Source organism: Podarcis filfolensis (genome assembly GCF_964270895.1).
Source record: "Podarcis filfolensis genome assembly, chromosome: 14".
Taxonomy (NCBI): Eukaryota; Metazoa; Chordata; class Lepidosauria; order Squamata; family Lacertidae; genus Podarcis; species Podarcis filfolensis.
The window spans coordinates 4,445,485-4,463,883 of NC_139616.1; the positions used below are offsets into that span (position 1 = coordinate 4,445,485).

Sequence of the window (18,399 nt, forward strand, 5' to 3'; positions counted from 1 at the left end):
AGTAGGAACACAACCATTTGGATAATTACTTGTCTACAGTGACATGCTGGGGTGTGTTAAATTAAAAATGCCTATTAAATTCCTTAGACTTGTTTTAGTACTGACGAAAGCAATTTGTCATTCAGTTGTTTCAGTAGCCATGCTGCGCGTTGTATAGCTGTGATAAATGTGTGAAGGAAGGCCATGGCAGTATCTGGGGCTTGAGTTACTGAAGCGCAATCCAGCCCCTTGGGAGCGCAGGGATCTGCTGCTTCTGCACCCTGATACGTGGCCAGCCCACCTTTGTTTAAAACACTCTAGCCAAGGAGAGTCCGCTTCCTTCCGAGACTGACTGTTCCACCGTCCAACACCACAGAAGGAAGGCTTCCAGCTGCCCCGCCCCCTTAGAAAGCAAGAAGAGCCTGCTGGATTGGTCCAAAGGCCCAAAGAGTCCAGCCTCCGGGTCTCACAGGGGCCAGTCAAATCATCATCATCATCATAATTTATTATTTATACCCTGCCCATCTGGATGAGTTTCCCCAGCCACTCTGGGCTGCTTCCAATCGAGTGTTAAAAACAATACAGCATTAAATAATAAAAACTTCCCTAAACAGGACTGCCTTCAGATGTCTTTTAAAGACAAGATAGCTGCTTATTTCCTTCACATCTGAAGGGAGGGTGTTCCACAGGCTGGGCGCCACTACCGAAAAGACCCTCTGTCTGGTTCCCTGTAACCTCACTTCTCGCAATGAGGGAACCACCAGAAGGCCCATTGCTTTTCATTTCAGTCCTGGAGGTTTTGCTAAACATGATTAGAAGAGACCATCTGATTAAAGGTATTCAGGTCGGAGCTAAACAGTACAAACTTAAAGCGTTTGCAGATGACTTAGTATTGACATTACAGGAGCCAGAATCTAGTACGAAAAGAGTATTAGAATTGATTCAGGAATTTGGTCAAGTGGCAGGATTTAAGTTGAACAAGTTAAAGACTAAGGTTCTTGAAAAAAATTTAACACTGATTGAGAAAGAGAGGTTTCAGAAGGAGACGGGTTTAACACTGGTAAAGAAAGTAAAATACCTGGGGGTTAACATGACCGCTAAAAACTTAAATTTATTTAAAGATAACTACGAGAAATGTTGGTCAGAAGTGAAAAAGGATCTTGAAATATGGTCAAATTTGAAGCTTTCCTTGTTTGGTCGAATTGCCGTTATAAAGATGAATGTATTGCCAAGAATGTTATTTTTATTTCAATCATTGCAAATTTTGGACAAAATGGACTGTTTCAAGAAGTGGCAGAGAGATATTTCTAGATTTGTCTGGCAGGGCAAGAAGCCCAGAATAAAATTTAAAATATTAACTGATGCAAAGGATAGAGGTGGATTTGCCCTGCCAGACCTTAAACTTTATTATGAATCAGCAGCATTTTGCTGGTTGAAAGAATGGCTGCTTCTTGAGAACACAGACATTTTGGATTTAGAAGGTTTCAATAACGTTTTTGGGTGGCATGCATATCTGTGGTATGACAAGGTTAAAGCACACAAAGCATTTCATATTGTCAGAAGGGCATTGTTTAATGTCTGGACAAGATATAAAGATTTACTTGAAAATAAAACCCCAAGGTGGCTATCACCGATGGAAGCGAAGGCTCAGAAAAAGCTCAATATGGAGGCCAAATGGCCAAAATATTGGGAGATTTTGGAACAGGAGGGTGACAAACTGAAATTGCAGAGTTTTGAGAAACTAAAAGATAAAGTGCGAGATTGGCTTCATCAATATCAAATAAGGGAGGTCTACAACTTGGACAAAAAAACTGGTTTCCAGGTGGAAAAATCAAAATTGGAAACAGAACTGTTAGATCCCAAAACTAAGATATTATCAAGAATGTATAACTTGCTGTTGAGATGGAACACTCATGATGAAACGGTTAAATCTGCTATGATAAAATGGGCACAAGATGTTGGACATAACATAATGTTTGCTGACTGGGAACAGTTGTGGACCACAGGTATGAAATTCACGGCATGTAATGCCTTAAGAGAGAATATTATGAAAATGATATACAGGTGGTACATGACACCAGTCAAGCTTGCAAAAATATATCATTTGCCCGATAATAAGTGTTGGAAATGTAAAGAAACTGAAGGTACATTCTTTCACCTTTGGTGGACGTGCCCAAGGATTAAGGTTTTCTGGGAGATGATCTATAATGAAATGAAAAAGGTATTTAAATATACCTTCCTGAAGAAACCAGAGGCCTTTCTCCTGGGCATGGTCGGCCAATTGGTGCCAAAGAAGGACAGAACTTTCTTTATGTATGCAACAACAGCAGCAAGAATTCTCATCGCAAAGTATTGGAAGACACAAGATCTACCCACCTTGGAAGAATGGCAGATGAAAGTGATAGACTATATGGAACTGGCGGAAATGACTGGCAGAATCCGAGACCAGGGAGAAGAGTTGGTGGAAGAAGATTGGAAGAAGTTTAAAGACTATTTGAAAAAAACATTGTAAAATTTATGAATGCTAAAATGATGCTGGATTGAAATGAAGTGGCTTTAGCAATAAGGTTAAAAAGAATATGTAAAAATGGACTGATAATTAGATGAAAATATAAAGTTATAATATGTTAAGACATAGAATTAAGATAAAAACAAAGAGGGAAAGGATTTGCTGAATTAACTATGTGAATTGGAATACAAAAAAGGGAGGTGTGAGGAGGTCAGGAAACAAGTAATTGAAATATAAGATATGAAAAGATTGACCTGTTTTTAATTGTTTTTTATTTTTTCATGTATTTTGTATTTTTCTTTGTCTTTTTATTTTTTATTTTTTCTTTTCTTATTCTGTAATTTTCTTTTGTCTGTAAAATTTCAATAAATATCTTTAAAAAAAAAACAACAGAAGGCCCTCGGAGCTGGACCTCGGTGTCCGGGCTGAACAATAGGGGTGGAGACGCTCCTTCAGGTATACAGGACCGAGGCCGTTTAGGGCTTTCAAGGTCAGCACCAACACTTTGAATTGTGCTCCGAAATGTCCTGGGAGCCATTGCAGATCTCTCAGGACCGGTGTAATGTGGTCCTGGCGGCCACTCCCAGTCACCAGTCTAGCTGCCGCATTCTGGATTAATCAGTGAGACCTACAAGCAGGACCTCTCCCCTCCAGTTTCCAGCAACTTCCATTCAGAAGAATGCTGTCTCTGACCATGGAGGCACAGCAGAGCCATCATGGCTAGTAGCCACTGGTAGCCTTCCCTGCCTCTGGGAGGCTTGTAAGGAGCTGATGCAGGAGAGGGGCTGTGTAAATAAAACACGATGGGAGGAGTTTCTGTCTAATTGGCGCTGCCAACAGGGCTGTGACTCTTAGGGGAACTGAGGCAGACAATTAACTTGATCCTTTGTTCCAGTGCGGGATTTACGTTCTGTGTAAGCTAAAAATTAAAGGGAAAAAATACTGGATGTACATTTCCAAAAAACAAATAAAATAAAACCTACATACAGCAACAGTGTTTTGTGTTGTGTAGGCTCCTATGATGTAAGTCATGGGCCCTGCCTGCTAGCCTGCTCCCTCAAATATCACTGGTTTGCTCCTTTCTGTATATAGGGTGCCTACATTCTGCATGGACTGGTTGCATGGCCACATGGGCAAATGGCTTTAGATACCTATTAGGTCCATCAGTTACCATATAGCATATATTCAGCACAAAAAACAGCGACAATTTGTTGTTGACAAAGGACAGCTGGATATATAAAGGGCCCCATTACCTTCAGGAGCTGAGGGCCTCATCAAACCTAAATCCGGCCCTTCTAGGCTCATTTGTGGCTTGAACATCTAGGACCAAGTTGAAACTGACTAGACTTCCTTGTTGTTTTTGCTACTGCCAGGAGATGTAGTGTTGCAACATTTAGAATACTGAATGTTGTTCTTTGTTTGCCACTACATTTCCTGTATTTTTATTGCCATTATTAAGAAGTTATTCCTGCAGTTGTTGATTTTTATGATTTCTCAAACATCGTAAGCCACTGTGAGCATAATTCTTTGGAGAGAGGCAGCATGCGGTGACGATGGTGAACAGCTTAAGCTGTTGGTTAGTTCTTCTGAGTGTTTGTTGGTTTGTTTATTTTTAACTTATTTCACAGAAATTATATGCTGCTGACTCAAATAAAAGACCCCTAAGCGGTTTGCAAAAGACAATGTAGAACATTATTTTTTTTAAAAAAAACACACACAAATGAAAGCAGACATTAAAACTGAGTTGCATTTATGAAATAGAGAATGGAATTTGTAATTTTAAAACAGGGATACTTACTAACAGCGCATGCGAAACTGCAGGCTTAGATTGTTATGTTTATTTTGGCTACCAAAAGCACAGGCCACAGGTTCCTCCCCGCCTCCCCATTCTGAATGGAGACTTGCATCAGCTGCTCAGTTCTTCATCCATTCTTCCTTCACAGGAGAAAATGAAGGGGAAGAACAAGCTGGTCCCTCGTCTGCTGGGCATCACGAAGGAGTCGGTGATGCGTGTGGATGAAAAGACCAAGGAGGTCCTCCAGGAGTGGCCGCTGACCACCGTCAAGCGCTGGGCGGCCTCGCCAAAAAGCTTCACTCTGGTAATCGCTTTGTGAGGGAGAAGTGAGATGGGTGGGAGGAGTTGCCTCATTGTGGTGACTAAGTTTCTACCCTGATGGTCAGTCTCCTCTCAACAGAGGCCTTGAGGCCTCCAAGAAGGATGTGGAACCTGTGGTCATCCAGGTGTTGTTGGACTCCAACGAATTTAGATTACTTTAACGTGTTATATGTGGGGCTGCCTCCGAAGACGGTTCAGAAACTTCAACTGGTACAGAATTCAGCGGCCACTGGTGTCACTGAAGCAACAAGGCCAATACTGTCCCAGTTTTTCAAACCCATTTGGCTAGGGATAGCCAGCTTAGACCAATGTCAAGAACACCCACAGACAACTCTTTCTAAAAAGTCCTGTTACATCATTCAGATGCCAATTCCTGCCTTCATCTCTGCCTCCCTTGCAGTGCCGCCTGAAGCAGGTCACTCCCAGGGGTCTACTCCTGGGAGTCTTCGGCACAAGGGTCTTCCCTGTCATCAGCTACCTGGTCCTTTTAACTGGAGACACTTCCAGGGATTGGACCTGGGACCTTCTGCATGCAGAGCAGGTGTTCTTCTGCCCAACAAGCTGTGGCCCCTTCCCACACCCCACTAGATGGGAATCTGATGTGCTTGGTATTGAACCCCCAATAGAAAAATAAAATTACAACCCGGTCTGATTACGACAAGTTCATGAAAACAGAGTTGGCAATTACTCTGGAGGAACTTGTCTGCCTCCATTGCCCATCCTCAGGCCTTTACACTCTGCTTCTGTTTATCATTAGTAAAATGGTACTAATAGTGAAGTGGGACGTGGGTTGCTCTGGGGTCTAAACCACTGAGCCTCTTGGGCTTGCTAATCAGAAGGTCAGCAGTTCGAATCTGTACAATGGTGGTGAGCTCCCATTGCTCTGTCCCAGCTTCTGCCAACCCAGCTGTTCAAAAGCATGCCAATGCGGGTAGATAAATTTCCCAGAAAGCTGGACAAATGCCAGCTCCCTCAGTCTGAAGTGAGATGAGCACCGCACCCCATAGTCGCCATTGACTGGACTTGACTGTCCAGGGGTCATTTACCTTTACCATTTTACCTTACTAATGGCAAATTACTTTAGAAATAATAAATGTCTCATTTCCTTAGGATTTTGGGGAGTATCAAGAAAGTTACTACTCGGTGCAAACCACTGAAGGGGAGCAGATCTCTCAACTAATTGCAGGTTACATTGATATCATCCTCAAGAAGGTAAATGCTCTGATGACCATCGGCAAAGAAACTATGTCATGCAGTTTTGTTGAAAGATTTCTGGGTGTGAAGCTGGGTCAGTGGTATTAGGTGGGTTTTATGTATTTATTTACACTAATGCATGGGAAGGCAAACTCTCAGTACTTTGCTGAGTGGGAGAGAAGCTGCCAGCTTCGCCTGGGGATGGAAAGTTAGGGCCTGATGCAGCCAAAATATCATTTTTCCCCCTCCTAACACTCCCATGGGTTCCAGTAAGTGATGGAGCTTCCAGGGCCCGACCGTGGACAGAGATCTGGGGCTCCACACAGCTCAGGGGTTCCCCAAACACCCCAGAAACACCATGGCTGAGGCGCTGTTATTTTTCTTGAAATGCTGGCTTTGCACTTCAATAATAATAATAATAATAATAATAATAATAATAATTCTAGACTTGCATTGAGTCTCCATAGCACAGAGCTCTGTGTGTTCTGTGTGCCAGTCCAGCGCCACTTCCTAAGATGTCCAGGAAGTTGGTATGCACTGCTGGAGTCGGGACGGGACTTTTATTCCACAGCATTTAAAGAAAAATTAAATCCTCCTCAGCCCCCACATACAATGAAATAAGGTAAACAGCACAAGCCCTTCTGAGCTCACACCCCCCCTGCCCTTTTCCAGGTAGGGAGAAGGATAGAGTTGGCCAGAGGAGCAGGTGAGATGGAACATACCTGGCCTGAAGACGCCATCAAACTTGGCAGCGCTCAGACGAAGCGTCTATGTTATAGTCAGGTGCTCCACCCCTTCCTGGCTCTCTGGCATCCCCTAAGAGAGTCTGTGGGCAAAGTGACTCTCAGAGTCACATAGTGTAGAGTCTGCAGCCAGGGGTGGATTCCAGTGTTTCAGGACAAGCAACTCTCAGCTTGGAAAATGGGCTCCATTTACAAAGAGGAGGTGACGGCTGAAGTTCTTTCTGGTGTCTCCTGTTCTGCAGAAGCAAAGTAAGGACCGTTTTGGACTGGAAGGGGATGAGGAATCCACAATGTTGGAAGAATCCGTATCGCCTAAAAAGTATGTTGTTCTGCATAACATAATTGCAAATGAAAATCTTTAATTTTGCTGTGTTGAATTACACAACCTCTGTCCTGTAACTGCCCCAGGCTGTGTAAATGTGTCAGCCAACAAGGAGCAGCCATTGGTTGTGGAGCTTTTCCCTCTATTGCATTGCCCCAGTTAACGCAAAACCAAGCAAAAACCCTTTACTGAGATGGTTCCATGGAAATTTGGAATTCCTTGGAAAATTAACAAGAATTCTTAGAGACCTTAGAAGGTCATTAGTGGCAGGCAGGTGAAGCACCCTCAAAAGAGGCAGGCGGATGAAATATTTGGGGTACCACTTTTTATTTGCTTAGTTTAAAAATGAAAACAAAAAGTGGGATGCTGTCAATCTTCCCTTCAGTGTGTAGCTGAGCTAGAAAAGTACAACACAAGGAATGCACTTTTCTTTATAAAAGTATTTGCATACCTTCATTTAAAAATCAGCATGGTTAATAATAATAATAATAATAATAATAATAATAATAATAATAAATAATAATATATTTCTGCCCCACCCCATCTGACTGGGTTTCCCACTCTGGGCAGCTTTTCAACAGAACATTAAAAACAGAATAAAACTTCAAACATTAAAAACTTCCCTAAACAGGGCTGCCTTCAGATGTCTTCTAAAAGTCGGATAGTTGTTTATTTCCTGGACACCTGACAGGAGGGCGTTCCACAGGAAGGGCGCCACTACTGAGAAGGCCCTCTGCCTGGTTCCCTGTAACCTCACTTCTCGCAGTGAGGGAACCACCAGAAGTCCCTCGGAGCTGGACCTCAGTGTCCAGGCTGGACGATGTTTACAACAATTTTGCATAAAACCATACAATGAAAACCATATGAACAAGTTAAAATCAGAAATCAGCTAAGTGTTGTGGAGAGACATATTCCAAATTGTCTGCACAGGCCTGGCAGAACAGAAGAATTTTCAGCAGGTATTTAAAAGTTGGCACAGAAGGCACCTGCTGAATCTCTCTTGGCAGGGCATTCCACAAGGCTTGGCCCATGACACTGAAGTTTCAGTTTCTTGTTGTTGTCAGATGAGCCTTGCTGGTGACATTCCTGCAGATGATATTAGTGATCTGGCTGGGATAAAGGTTTGGGTGGTCCCTGAGGTACCCTGGACCTAAGTTGTTCAGGGCTTTGTAAATTAATGCAGGGACCTTGAACATGGTGTGGTAGGAGATGGGCAGCCAGTGCAAGTGTGCTTAAACAATGGGGTCACAGGCTCTCCACCAGATGCCCCCACCAGCAGTTTGGCCACTGCTTCTGCACTGGCTGGAGCTTCAGCATTGACTGGGGTGGGGAAGGCCCCTGAGGTCAATGTGGCCCCCCAGGCATCTTGGTTGAGACCCTCAGGCTTCTCCCTAGGCCCTGCCCCTCCCTGGCCCTGCTGTGCATCCTTCTCAAGTGCTTTTGCTGGGCTGGAATGGAGATGCCTCTTGCTTGCTTGGAAGGAGGTGCGTATGTGTAGTACTTCCGGCTTTTGATTGCTGGAGTGCAGTGTACCCCACACAATCTGGCTGGAGACTCTGGGTTCAGCACCCCATTAAACCACAAAGCCTAACCTACTTCACAGGATTGTTGCAAGGAAAAAAGGGCAAGAGAACGATTTTTCTGCCTTACGCTTCTTGGAGCAAGGTAAAAACAAACCGGGGGGAAATCCACAACTTTTTGCAGTTGCATCCCATGCTTTCTTTTGCAGATCGACAATCTTGCAGCAGCAGTTCAACCGAACGGGGAAAGTAGAGCATGGCTCTGTCGCCCTGCCAGCTGTCATGCGTTCAGGCTCCACGGGGCCAGAGACCTTCAACATTGGCAGCATGCCTTCTCCGCAGCAGCAGGTGACCGTTGGCCAAATGCACAGAGGGCACATGCCTCCCTTGGTAAGCAACCGTCTGGTCTTTTGTTATCCTCCCCGCCAACACGTAACCTCTTCCTGGTTTTTACCTGGGGTTTTCACCCTTCTGAAAATGTTCTTTCAGAGCTTCAAGACACAAATTGGGGGGTGGGGGCAGTGATGCCACAGGCAGAAGGGTGCTCGGAGCACAGGAACCAGCCTCATAACAGGCCAGGCTATCCATTGGTCCATCTGACTAGCTCCATGGCTTGAGCTGTTCCTCAGTTGGGGATACTGGCTGTAGAATGTCCTGTAATGGTCAACTGTGTTTTGGGTTAGTGGGGCAGAGGAGTTAAAACTCTGAATAGCCTGATTTTCCCACCCTATTACTTGCTTCTTACAAGGACACATCCCTGTCATGTCATGCTTCCGGCAGCTAAGGAGCTGAAGACAGAACTGTAAAGGAACAGACTTAGAAGTTCACAGCTTCTTACTGCCACTGTCAGCCAAGGATCATTATTCCCGGCTGAGTGGGACATTGAAGCATCAGGATGTTTCGTCTGTTTAGTTTTCCCTCAGTAAAACCTTTTAATGCACGTGTCAATCAGCAATTGAAAGCATTTGCTGATGAACCTGCTGTGGTGTCAGCACTCTGGGAGGATTCCGGTCACTTAGCCCAGAAGAGATTCAAAGCTGAGTTTGTGTCCTTCGTCTGTGAACAATCATCAGGCTCATCCATCACAACAGCCTTTGTACTGGAAGGTGGCGACCCACCTCAGCTTTCCCCAGATTTATTCAGAAAGAGGAAAAGGTCAAGCCAGCAGTGGGGAGCCTTGGACCCCTGTGCCAAACCTGCCCCCGGGTCACAACCCTCACCAGCCCTGCTTCTGCCTGAGTAGGATGTGACTGTCTCTAACCGAGGCGGCTTTAGATGTGACCCAATGAATAGTGCTGGTGGCGACAGGCCGCTCCCACCCACCTGCCCACCCTGATGCAGATATTATCTCTTGCTCTAACAGTTGTTGACAGATTTAGTTGTGGTAGAATCCCCGGCGAAAATAACCTCACTTGACTCTTCCTCCTTGAACTGCCCAGCGCGGATTCCTCAGAGCACGCTCGGCTGATCTTTGTTGCTCTTGATTATTTGACCTCATTATGTTTGCTGCGCACTCCTCGTCTTTGGGGATGAGGTGTCTGTTTCTGAAAATCTCTCCCAAGAGCTCAGAGCTGCCTGTGAGCTGCCCGTTGCACCTTTCTCCCCCTACCTTCTTCCTCCCTAGACCTCTGCCCAGCAGGCCCTGATGGGAACGATCAACACCAGTATGCATGCGGTTCAGCAGGCCCAGGCCGACCTGACCGAAGTGGACAGCCTCCCGCCGTTAGGAAATGACATGGTAAGTCCGGGGCCAGTTAAGCAGAGCAAAGTCGTTGCTTCAGGCAGCAGGTGTGGAGGAGGGGAAGGGGGGGGCAACACGCACCTGCCATTCCCCTCTGTTGCAGATTGAAGTTGTCTTTGCACATGGTAGGTGATGTGCCCCCAAAACTAACCTGCAGTGGGGGACGCCATCTCATCCCATTGCCAGTACTGAACGAGGAATCAGCTGCCAGCCCAACCTCATTCTGAACATGAAATTGAGGGGTGTCAGGGGAGGGTCTCATCTTACCCTTTGCCTCAGACAGCAAAATGTCTTGGGCTGGCCAAGCAGAAACCTAAGGAGGTGGGCTGTGTGATAGTTTGCTGATTTCCCCATGCATCCAGATGCCTGTGCTGCATTTTGGCAGGACTTTCAAGAAAATGTTCTTTCGCCATTATGCAAAGCGGTGTTAAATCTGGCAATTCGCAGCATGCAGTTGGGTGCCCCTCCCTGTAGGAAACAACCAGATTCATCAGTCTGTGAACAAGCCCTTTGTCAGCTCTTGTTACAGTCTCACTGGTGCTCAAGTCATAGGTCTGCTCCATCCCATTCTGTGTAGATTTTCTGACAGAATCCACACAAATGGTCCACACAGAGCTTCCCCTAAGATACATATCTTTCAATACTTTTTGTGGCACTTTCCTGTAAAATAAACATTTTTCCTGTAAAATACATACTGTTACTGTTTTGCATACCTTGAATCTGGAGAAATGCATCATCAGTTGTGTTTGATCTGTGAGCTAATTTGGACTACCGACTCAGGTCTGTACACTACAAAAGCAGACTGAACAAATTCCTACATAATCCCCACCTCTGACTTGAGCCTACTCAACTTTCATTGTTTCATGGATGCTTCTTGCAGGTGGCTATGCATGTTGAAGCTGACCTTTTCCGTTGCTTTCTAGGCTTCCAGAGTTTGGGTTCAGAACAAAGTGGATGAATCCAAACATGAAATACACTCTCAGGTTGATGCCATCACTGCAGGAACAGCTTCTGTTGTGAACCTTACAGCAGGTGAGTTGGCAATCGCTGGTGTGCAGGTTCCTCTGCAGTGTCATGCTGGCTTATGGGTCATTCAAGAGCCTTCCCCTCTGCAGATGGCTGCAGACCTTCATGCGGGAGAAATGGGAGACTATGGGTGGATTCAGATGGCAATGCTAAAACATCATTTGGAACTGTATAAACAAGCCTAAGGAACCTAGGAATCTGCCTTAGAGCAGGTCAGACAGTTAGTCCAGATTGCTCACTTGTTATTTACTCTGACTAGTGGCTGCTCTCCAGGGTCACAGGTAGAAAAGAATCTTTCTCATCGCAGATTTGGAGAAAGTGGAGAAGGAAAAGTTTTTCTCCCTGTCTCGTAACACTAGAATGTATGGTCTTCCAATGATGCTGAACATTGGATTATTCATGCAGCACATAGTTAAAAAAAAAATATTTTCTTGATTTACAAAAATATGTACATGCATTGCCTCTTTTTCAGGTTGTAGAGTCTTTTCTACAGATCAGTTCCATTTGATGTGAGACATTAGTGTTGTGTACAGTATAAGGTAGGGGAGGGGTGGTAAAGCTTTTATTCTTTTACTTAGTGTTCACAAGGTTTTTGTGTCAGTGTCACATGGGTAAGTTCTCTTTCTATTCATTTATTATTTTCCCTTGGCAGTGAGAAAGGGGGGGGGCAGGCCATGGTTGGTTGTCTTTAGTTGACTGCAGCGAGAGTTGTTAGCATGTGGGGGGATTGTTGGGTCAGGTTAGCCATGTTGATTTGTATGCTTTCAGTGGGTTCTTGTTGTTGGGCTGTTTGTGTAATAAAGGGGAGCTGGTTTGTTTTGTTTTCTTCTTGTTTTTATTATGTACTTTGTGGTTTTATTCTGTAATTCTATGCTGTGCACCACCCTGAGATTTTTGGATGAAGCGTGGTATACAAATATAGTAATAATAAAGTGTCAGTGCAGTAGCACTAAAACCTTAGTGCAGAGATGAAGACCCGAAGGCCATTCAAAAGTTGTTGGGACTACAGCTTTCATCAGCCTCGGCCAGCATGATCAGTGGGGAGGGACAATGGGAGTTGTTGTACAACAGGGCACCAGGTTGAGTAAGGCTTCTATAAAATATAGGCTAGGGACACGGAACCTGTGGATCTCCAAGTGTTTGTTGGCGTCCAACACCCATCAGCCCCAGCCAGTGTGTTCAGCTATCATGAATGATGGGAGTTGTAGTCCAACAACATTTGGAAGGCACCAAGTTCCCAAGCCGTGACTTAGTAAACAAAAGAAAAGAAAACATTGTTAACTGCTGGTCTCTGTGTTGACTTTAGGGGCTATTCATTTACTGACCCACCCGTGGCTGATCCTTCCTGTTTGGCAGGTGACCCAGTTGACACGGACTACACTGCTGTGGGGTGTGCGATCACCACCATCTCTTCAAACCTCACTGAGATGTCCAAAGGAGTCAAGCTTCTTGCTGCGCTAATGGATGATGACGTTGGAAGTGGGGAGGACCTATTGAAAGCTGCCCGCACCCTTGCAGGAGCTGTGTCGGACTTGCTGAAGGCTGTGGAGCCAACGTCAGGAGAGGTGAAGTCACAAAACTGACTCATAAGCACAGAGTTCTGACACTAGATACTGGGGAAAGGATATGTTGAAATCTGTGAAAAATTGCACAGTTGCATTTTTTTAAGGGTACTTCCCAATGGCAAGATGATGATGTTGCTCCTTATTAAATGGTTGGGTAGAGCAGAGTTAGTCAATGTGGTGTGCATCTTGTCAGATGTCCCCAGCCTGGTGCCCTCTATTTGGACCTCAGCTTGCACCACCTTCCTTCATCATTGCCCATGCTGGCTGGAGCTGATGGCAGTTGTGGTCCAACTGGAAACCAAAGGAGGACAGAGAGCTCTTGTGCTCGGGTCTCGCTTGCTGGTTCCCCCAGGCATCTGGTTGGCCACTGTGAAAGCAGGAGGTTGGAATGGATGGACCATTGGCCTGATCCTGCAGGCTCTTCTTGGGTTCTTATTTTCCACATTGACTACCCCTGGGGTAGATAGGGTTTTGGCCCTGACTAGTGGTTTGAATCTTCCTGCCTTCTCCTTAGCCCACCCCATTGGAATGGCTTTTCTTGGCTTTTCATCTTACTAGGTCTTGTCTTGAAACCAATAATCTGTGCTGCTGTGTTCTGTGTGTGCCTTTCTCTTTCTCTCAATCCCCCAAATGACTTACCAGCTGTTAACACACATTCTGCCTCTCCCATGGAGCTCTCCAGAATTTCACCAACTGGGGCATGCTCAGAATTTGCTCATGCTCTCACTTCAGCACAGGGGTCCACGCATGCAACCCAGCAAGGCTTCTGTTAAGCTACAGATGGCCTGAGCTGTGTTTTCCCTGCTGGAATTCAAATCCTGAGTCCTGTATGTGTATCACGATTTCATACAGGTGATGCTCACATTGATAACTCCTTTCCCAAAATTTTGCTTCACGTTCGCTGTACTGAAGGATGTAAGGCTGATAGTCAAAACAGGAAGTGCCATATTAAGGTAATACTATTATTGGCCAACCAGATGCCTGTGGGACACTCAAAAGCAGGGTCTGAGCACAGGAGTCATTCTCCCCTCCTGTGGGTTCCAGCAGCTGGCATTCAGAAGCATCGCTGTCTCCAACAGTGGAGGCAGAGGCACCAGTAGCCTTCTCCTCCATGAATTTGCCTTTTAGGCCAACCAAGACTTCACAAATAGTGTGCAAGCTTTGGAGTTCTCTGCAAGAGTTCTGGGAAGAGTTACTGAGAACCTGAAAGCTTACACATTATTTTGTGACATTTTGGTTCACCTAATAAAGGCATTGCAGGGATAAGGAGTTTGGAATGAGTACTAAGTACATACCTCTACACAATGATAGTTTTCTCTTGCTTTCCTGAAAATTGATAATGTATCGCACTTATGGCAGTGAAGTCTCTGGTGCTGACTGGCTAAAGTCATGTTCAGTTGTGCAAAGAACCAAACAGTTTTGCAGTCTGGTTTCTATGAGGGAAGGGAAACTGTTCATTCAGCTGGGATTAAAACCTTGCACATTTATAGGTTGAAGACCTAAGAAGTGATGTAGGGGCATTAATGGGACAAGGAAGCTCAGAGGAAAAGAGACTGAAGAAAAGGTGTAAAGTTAATAATAGACTGAGGATGGGTAAATGAAGACTGAGACTTGAAGAAAGAATTTCCTGGCTGATGATGATGCCTTGTGTATTTAGGCTATAGTTGGATAAGCTCATTTTGGATAAGAGGCCTGCTCTGTGCAGCAACATGCTCTGTCGATGTTCTGGAAAACAAGTGATCTGAGAACCTCACCTCCTTGTATTAACCTAGTAGCTTAACTTCATAATCTCTTTCTCTCCCCCCTAACTAGCCTCGCCAGACGGTCTTGACAGCAGCCGGGAGCATCGGGCAAGCCAGCGGTGAGCTTCTCAGACAGATCGGAGAAAATGAAACCGATGAACGATTCCAGGTGAGGGCATCTCCTGTGCTGTTCCTTTTCCACCTTGGATCTGAGTAGAACATTGCTGTGAGCATGTATAATTCAGAGCCACAACTCCCCTGAATAAGTTTTCAATTGGTTACTCCTCTGAATTTTAGCTGATTATTCCATTACTCTGTTGATTTAAATTTGCACATGGGCAAAATTTGTGTATGGGTAAAGCAATATTTCTGAAGGAAGAAGCATTTTATTTGCTTTTGTCTCTAGATGTTATACAAACACTAAGCAGGGGGTTGGGAGATTGGTCTAGGAGGTTTTGCTCCTGTTTATGACTGAGAATACCTCCTTTAAGATGGTGCATTTCAGGTTCGGCCTTTTCAAGCAGTTCTGCTTTATATTTATCAGCTGCCCTGTTAATCAGGAATGCCATTTTTAGTCAGTTAAAACTGGTTAATGCAACCAATTAATCAATTAAATATTGTGGCCCCAATAGAAATGTTTTCAGTACCATAAGTACATTTTCTGTTCTCACCTTTAGCTTTATATTATTACCACCACCATTATTCCTAACTTCTGTCGTTATTATTTTAAAAAGAGTGCTTTGGCTTTTAGCTTTCAGAACAGGAGAAGGGCTGTAGCTCAGTGGTTGTGCATCTGCTTTGAATGCAGAAGGTTTCAGGTTCAATCCCCGGCATCTGCAGATAGGCATGTGAAAAGTCTCCTGCCTGAACTCCTAGAGAGCCACTGCCAGTCAGTGTAGACAGTATGGGGCTCGACTGACCAATGGAACTCAGGGTGACTATATGTCCTCTTTTTTCAAGGCACACCCCCTTTTCATGGCTAGAGTCGTCATAACGATCCATAGTTAAAAGCAGAAGTCAGCAAATGTGTCCTATTTTATGCTCTTCAATATCTGGCAACCCTTTCTTTGGTTCCTGTGTTATCATTGGCATATGCTTTGTGATGATAAAACGATGTGTTTGTGTCAGAGATAAAAGTGAACTAAGCATGAATCTCTTCCTTGACCCTCCGCCTTCTCCAGGATGTGTTGATGAGTCTTGCCAAAGCAGTCGCCAATGCCGCCGCCATGTTGGTGCTGAAGGCCAAGAATGTGGCCCAAGTGGCCGAAGACGCGGTTCTGCAGAACAGGGTGATCGCTGCTGCCACGCAGTGTGCCCTCTCCACTTCTCAACTGGTGGCCTGTGCAAAGGTGTGACTCTGGTGTCGGTGGGAGGTTGGAACCCTTGCAGAATAGTTCTTCAGTAGCTCCTCGTAGACAGGAGTTTGGCACAAGGCAGAAAGAGACCCAGAGAAGTTGATAAAAAAGGCCCCAGGAGCTGTGATAACTGCATTGCAGAGGGTTGGACTAGATGACCCTCAGGATCCCTTCCACCTCTGTTGTTCTATGATCCATGAACACATCTGGGGCTGTGCTTTTTTATTTAAAATATAAGCATCACCGGAGAGTGCAAACTGTTTCCTCAATGGATGTTGACAATATCTAGCACAGTCTTCAACATTCTGATACTGTCCTAATGTGGATTGCAGCCATTGGACTGGGTGAATGAGGCTGATGGGAGATGCAATCCAGCAACATCTGGAGGCCCCCATTGGCTCCCTCTGGGTTAGGCCGCAAGACAGCAGTAGGCCCAAGACCTCCCACCGCCACCTGTGTATCCTGTGTAGCAGGGTTTTCTTCTATTGATCCCACCCCTCAAATGGAGTGGCTTACAAAAAAACAGACACACAGGCCTTTTCTGCCATGGCTCCCTGTTTATGAAATGCTCTCCCCAGGGATGTTCATCTGGTGCCTTTATTATCTATTTGAAGGCGCCAGACAAAAATGTTCCTCTTCGACCTGGCCTTGGGCTGATCAATATTCTACTCTACAGCCTTTTAAATGTATTTATGGGAGTTGTTTCTATTTATTTGTGCTTTTATCTTGTATTCTTCTCTTGTGAACCACCCTGAGATCTGTTGATAAAGGGCAGGATATAAATCTAATAAATAGAATTCATTGGGCGTCCTTGGGACATTCAGTCCCTCTCTCGGCCTAAATTCCCACACAGAGTTGTCGTCAAGACTAAGTGAGGGTGGGACAGCCAGCTCTCCTGTGTCAAACATGGCGGCTGTGCTTCCTTTACAGGTCGTGAGCCCTACCATCAGCTCCCCTGTGTGTCAGGAGCAGCTGATAGAGGCCGGGAAGCTGGTGGATCGTTCTGTGGAAAACTGTGTCCGAGCCTGCCAGGCGGCCACAGACGACTCCGAGCTGCTCAAGCAGGTCAGCGCAGCCGCCAGTGTGGTGAGCCAAGCCTTGAACGATCTCCTGCAGCACGTCCGCCAGTTCGCCAGCCGGGGGGAGCCCATTGGGCGCTACGACCAGGCCACCGACACCATCATGTGTGTCACCGAGAGCATCTTCAGTTCCATGGGGGACGCTGGTAAGCTGCTTGAATGTGGCAGGTCAGCCTTGATTGGGGCCAAAGGGGTGGGGGGTTAGTTTTCGTATTGCTCTTGACCTCCCTTGCAAGGTTGTTGTACGGATTATATACAGTGCTATCTAAGTGCCTGGCGTTGTTATTGTTTCCGATATTTGTAGATTGCCATTCACCATTATAGAACAGTAATAAAATGATGTCTCGGTCAATAAAAGACCACAGGTAAGAAGGTGAAGTTGACCTAGTACAACTTACTTAAAATGCCTGCTAGAATACAAGTATTGTATGCACACAGTGATAAATACTGTATATACAGCACTTAATGAGTATAAAGTCCCGAGTAGTGTTTGTTACAGTACATTCAGGAACATTATTTATTTGGAAATGCTACATCCCTGTCCTTCGGGAAATAGATACACGCTCAAAGAACTTACGAAGAGCCCTGCAGCTGGATCCGACTGTGCTTTCCACTGTGGCCCACAAGGTGTCATTATGGGGAGCCCCCAGTAGGACCCAAACAAATGAACAGGGCCTCTCCCCACTTGTGATTCCTCCCAGCAAGTGATATTTGGAGGCGATACCTGGAAGTAGTACAAAACCACTTGCCACCAATAGCTTCAAGAATTTGTCTGGTCCTCTTTTAAGGTTATTGCTACACAGCCCATGTGAAGGAGCACCTCCTTTCATCCTCCTTAAATCTTCCAACATTTGGCTTCCTTGGGTGGTCCCAGCTGGGTCCAAGAGAGGGAGAAAATATAGCATGCCTAGAATGGTGAAAGATTGAGTAACGGTCAGATATTTGTTAATATGAAAATCAAAACTTTGCACAATCTAAACGGAAATGAAAGGTTCCTGTCATGGCAAGTTGATTTGATGGGAGGTTTACGAGCTCTTGGGAGGTTCTTGTGAAGAGCCACACCGTCAGATGGGGATGCCTCCAGGTGGTGCTGCCACAGCCTGTGGAGGTAGGGCCTTTTCTGTGGTGGCCCACCTTTTCCCTGGGATTGTTTCCCCTCAGAGCACAGTCTGGCCCTGCCCCGGGTGACATCTTGGCACACTCTTGCATTCCCATGCCTTAGCTGGAGTTTCGTTTAGGTGCTTCTAATTCACTTCTCTCTGCCTAAGTTATTAGTTGCGTTTTCATCTTATCATGGCAACACTTTGTGTTTGCACCTATAGATGTTTCCTTGTAATGTAAAGACGGTTGTGAGGAGGGGCTACAAAAATGTTTTCATAAACAAATAGATATGACTAAAACAGCCTGTGGTGCTTTTCAAATGTGTTCCAAACATCCCATCACGATGGTCACAAGAGTTGGTCAGGAAGGACAGGGATGTGTCTGAACTGAACACTGAGGGATAAAGG

At 45.3% G+C, this 18,399-nt stretch overlaps 1 protein-coding gene across 5 annotated transcripts in view; it reads left to right on the plus strand.

Annotated features, from left to right (window-relative positions):
- The window catches only part of TLN2 (talin 2), a 171,130-nt gene that overhangs the window by 89,671 nt on the left and 63,060 nt on the right, over positions 1-18,399 (plus strand). For all 5 annotated transcript variants that reach the window (XM_083586092.1, XM_083586096.1, XM_083586094.1 and 2 more), the window contains exons 10-19: positions 4,432-4,587; positions 5,715-5,816; positions 6,784-6,860; positions 8,593-8,773; positions 10,008-10,121; positions 11,048-11,156; positions 12,507-12,715; positions 14,528-14,626; positions 15,639-15,806; positions 16,743-17,037. In XM_083586092.1, the coding sequence (XP_083442218.1) occupies positions 4,432-4,587; positions 5,715-5,816; positions 6,784-6,860; positions 8,593-8,773; positions 10,008-10,121; positions 11,048-11,156; positions 12,507-12,715; positions 14,528-14,626; positions 15,639-15,806; positions 16,743-17,037 (1,510 nt within the window). The remainder of the gene's footprint in view (positions 1-4,431; positions 4,588-5,714; positions 5,817-6,783; positions 6,861-8,592; positions 8,774-10,007; positions 10,122-11,047; positions 11,157-12,506; positions 12,716-14,527; positions 14,627-15,638; positions 15,807-16,742; positions 17,038-18,399) is intronic.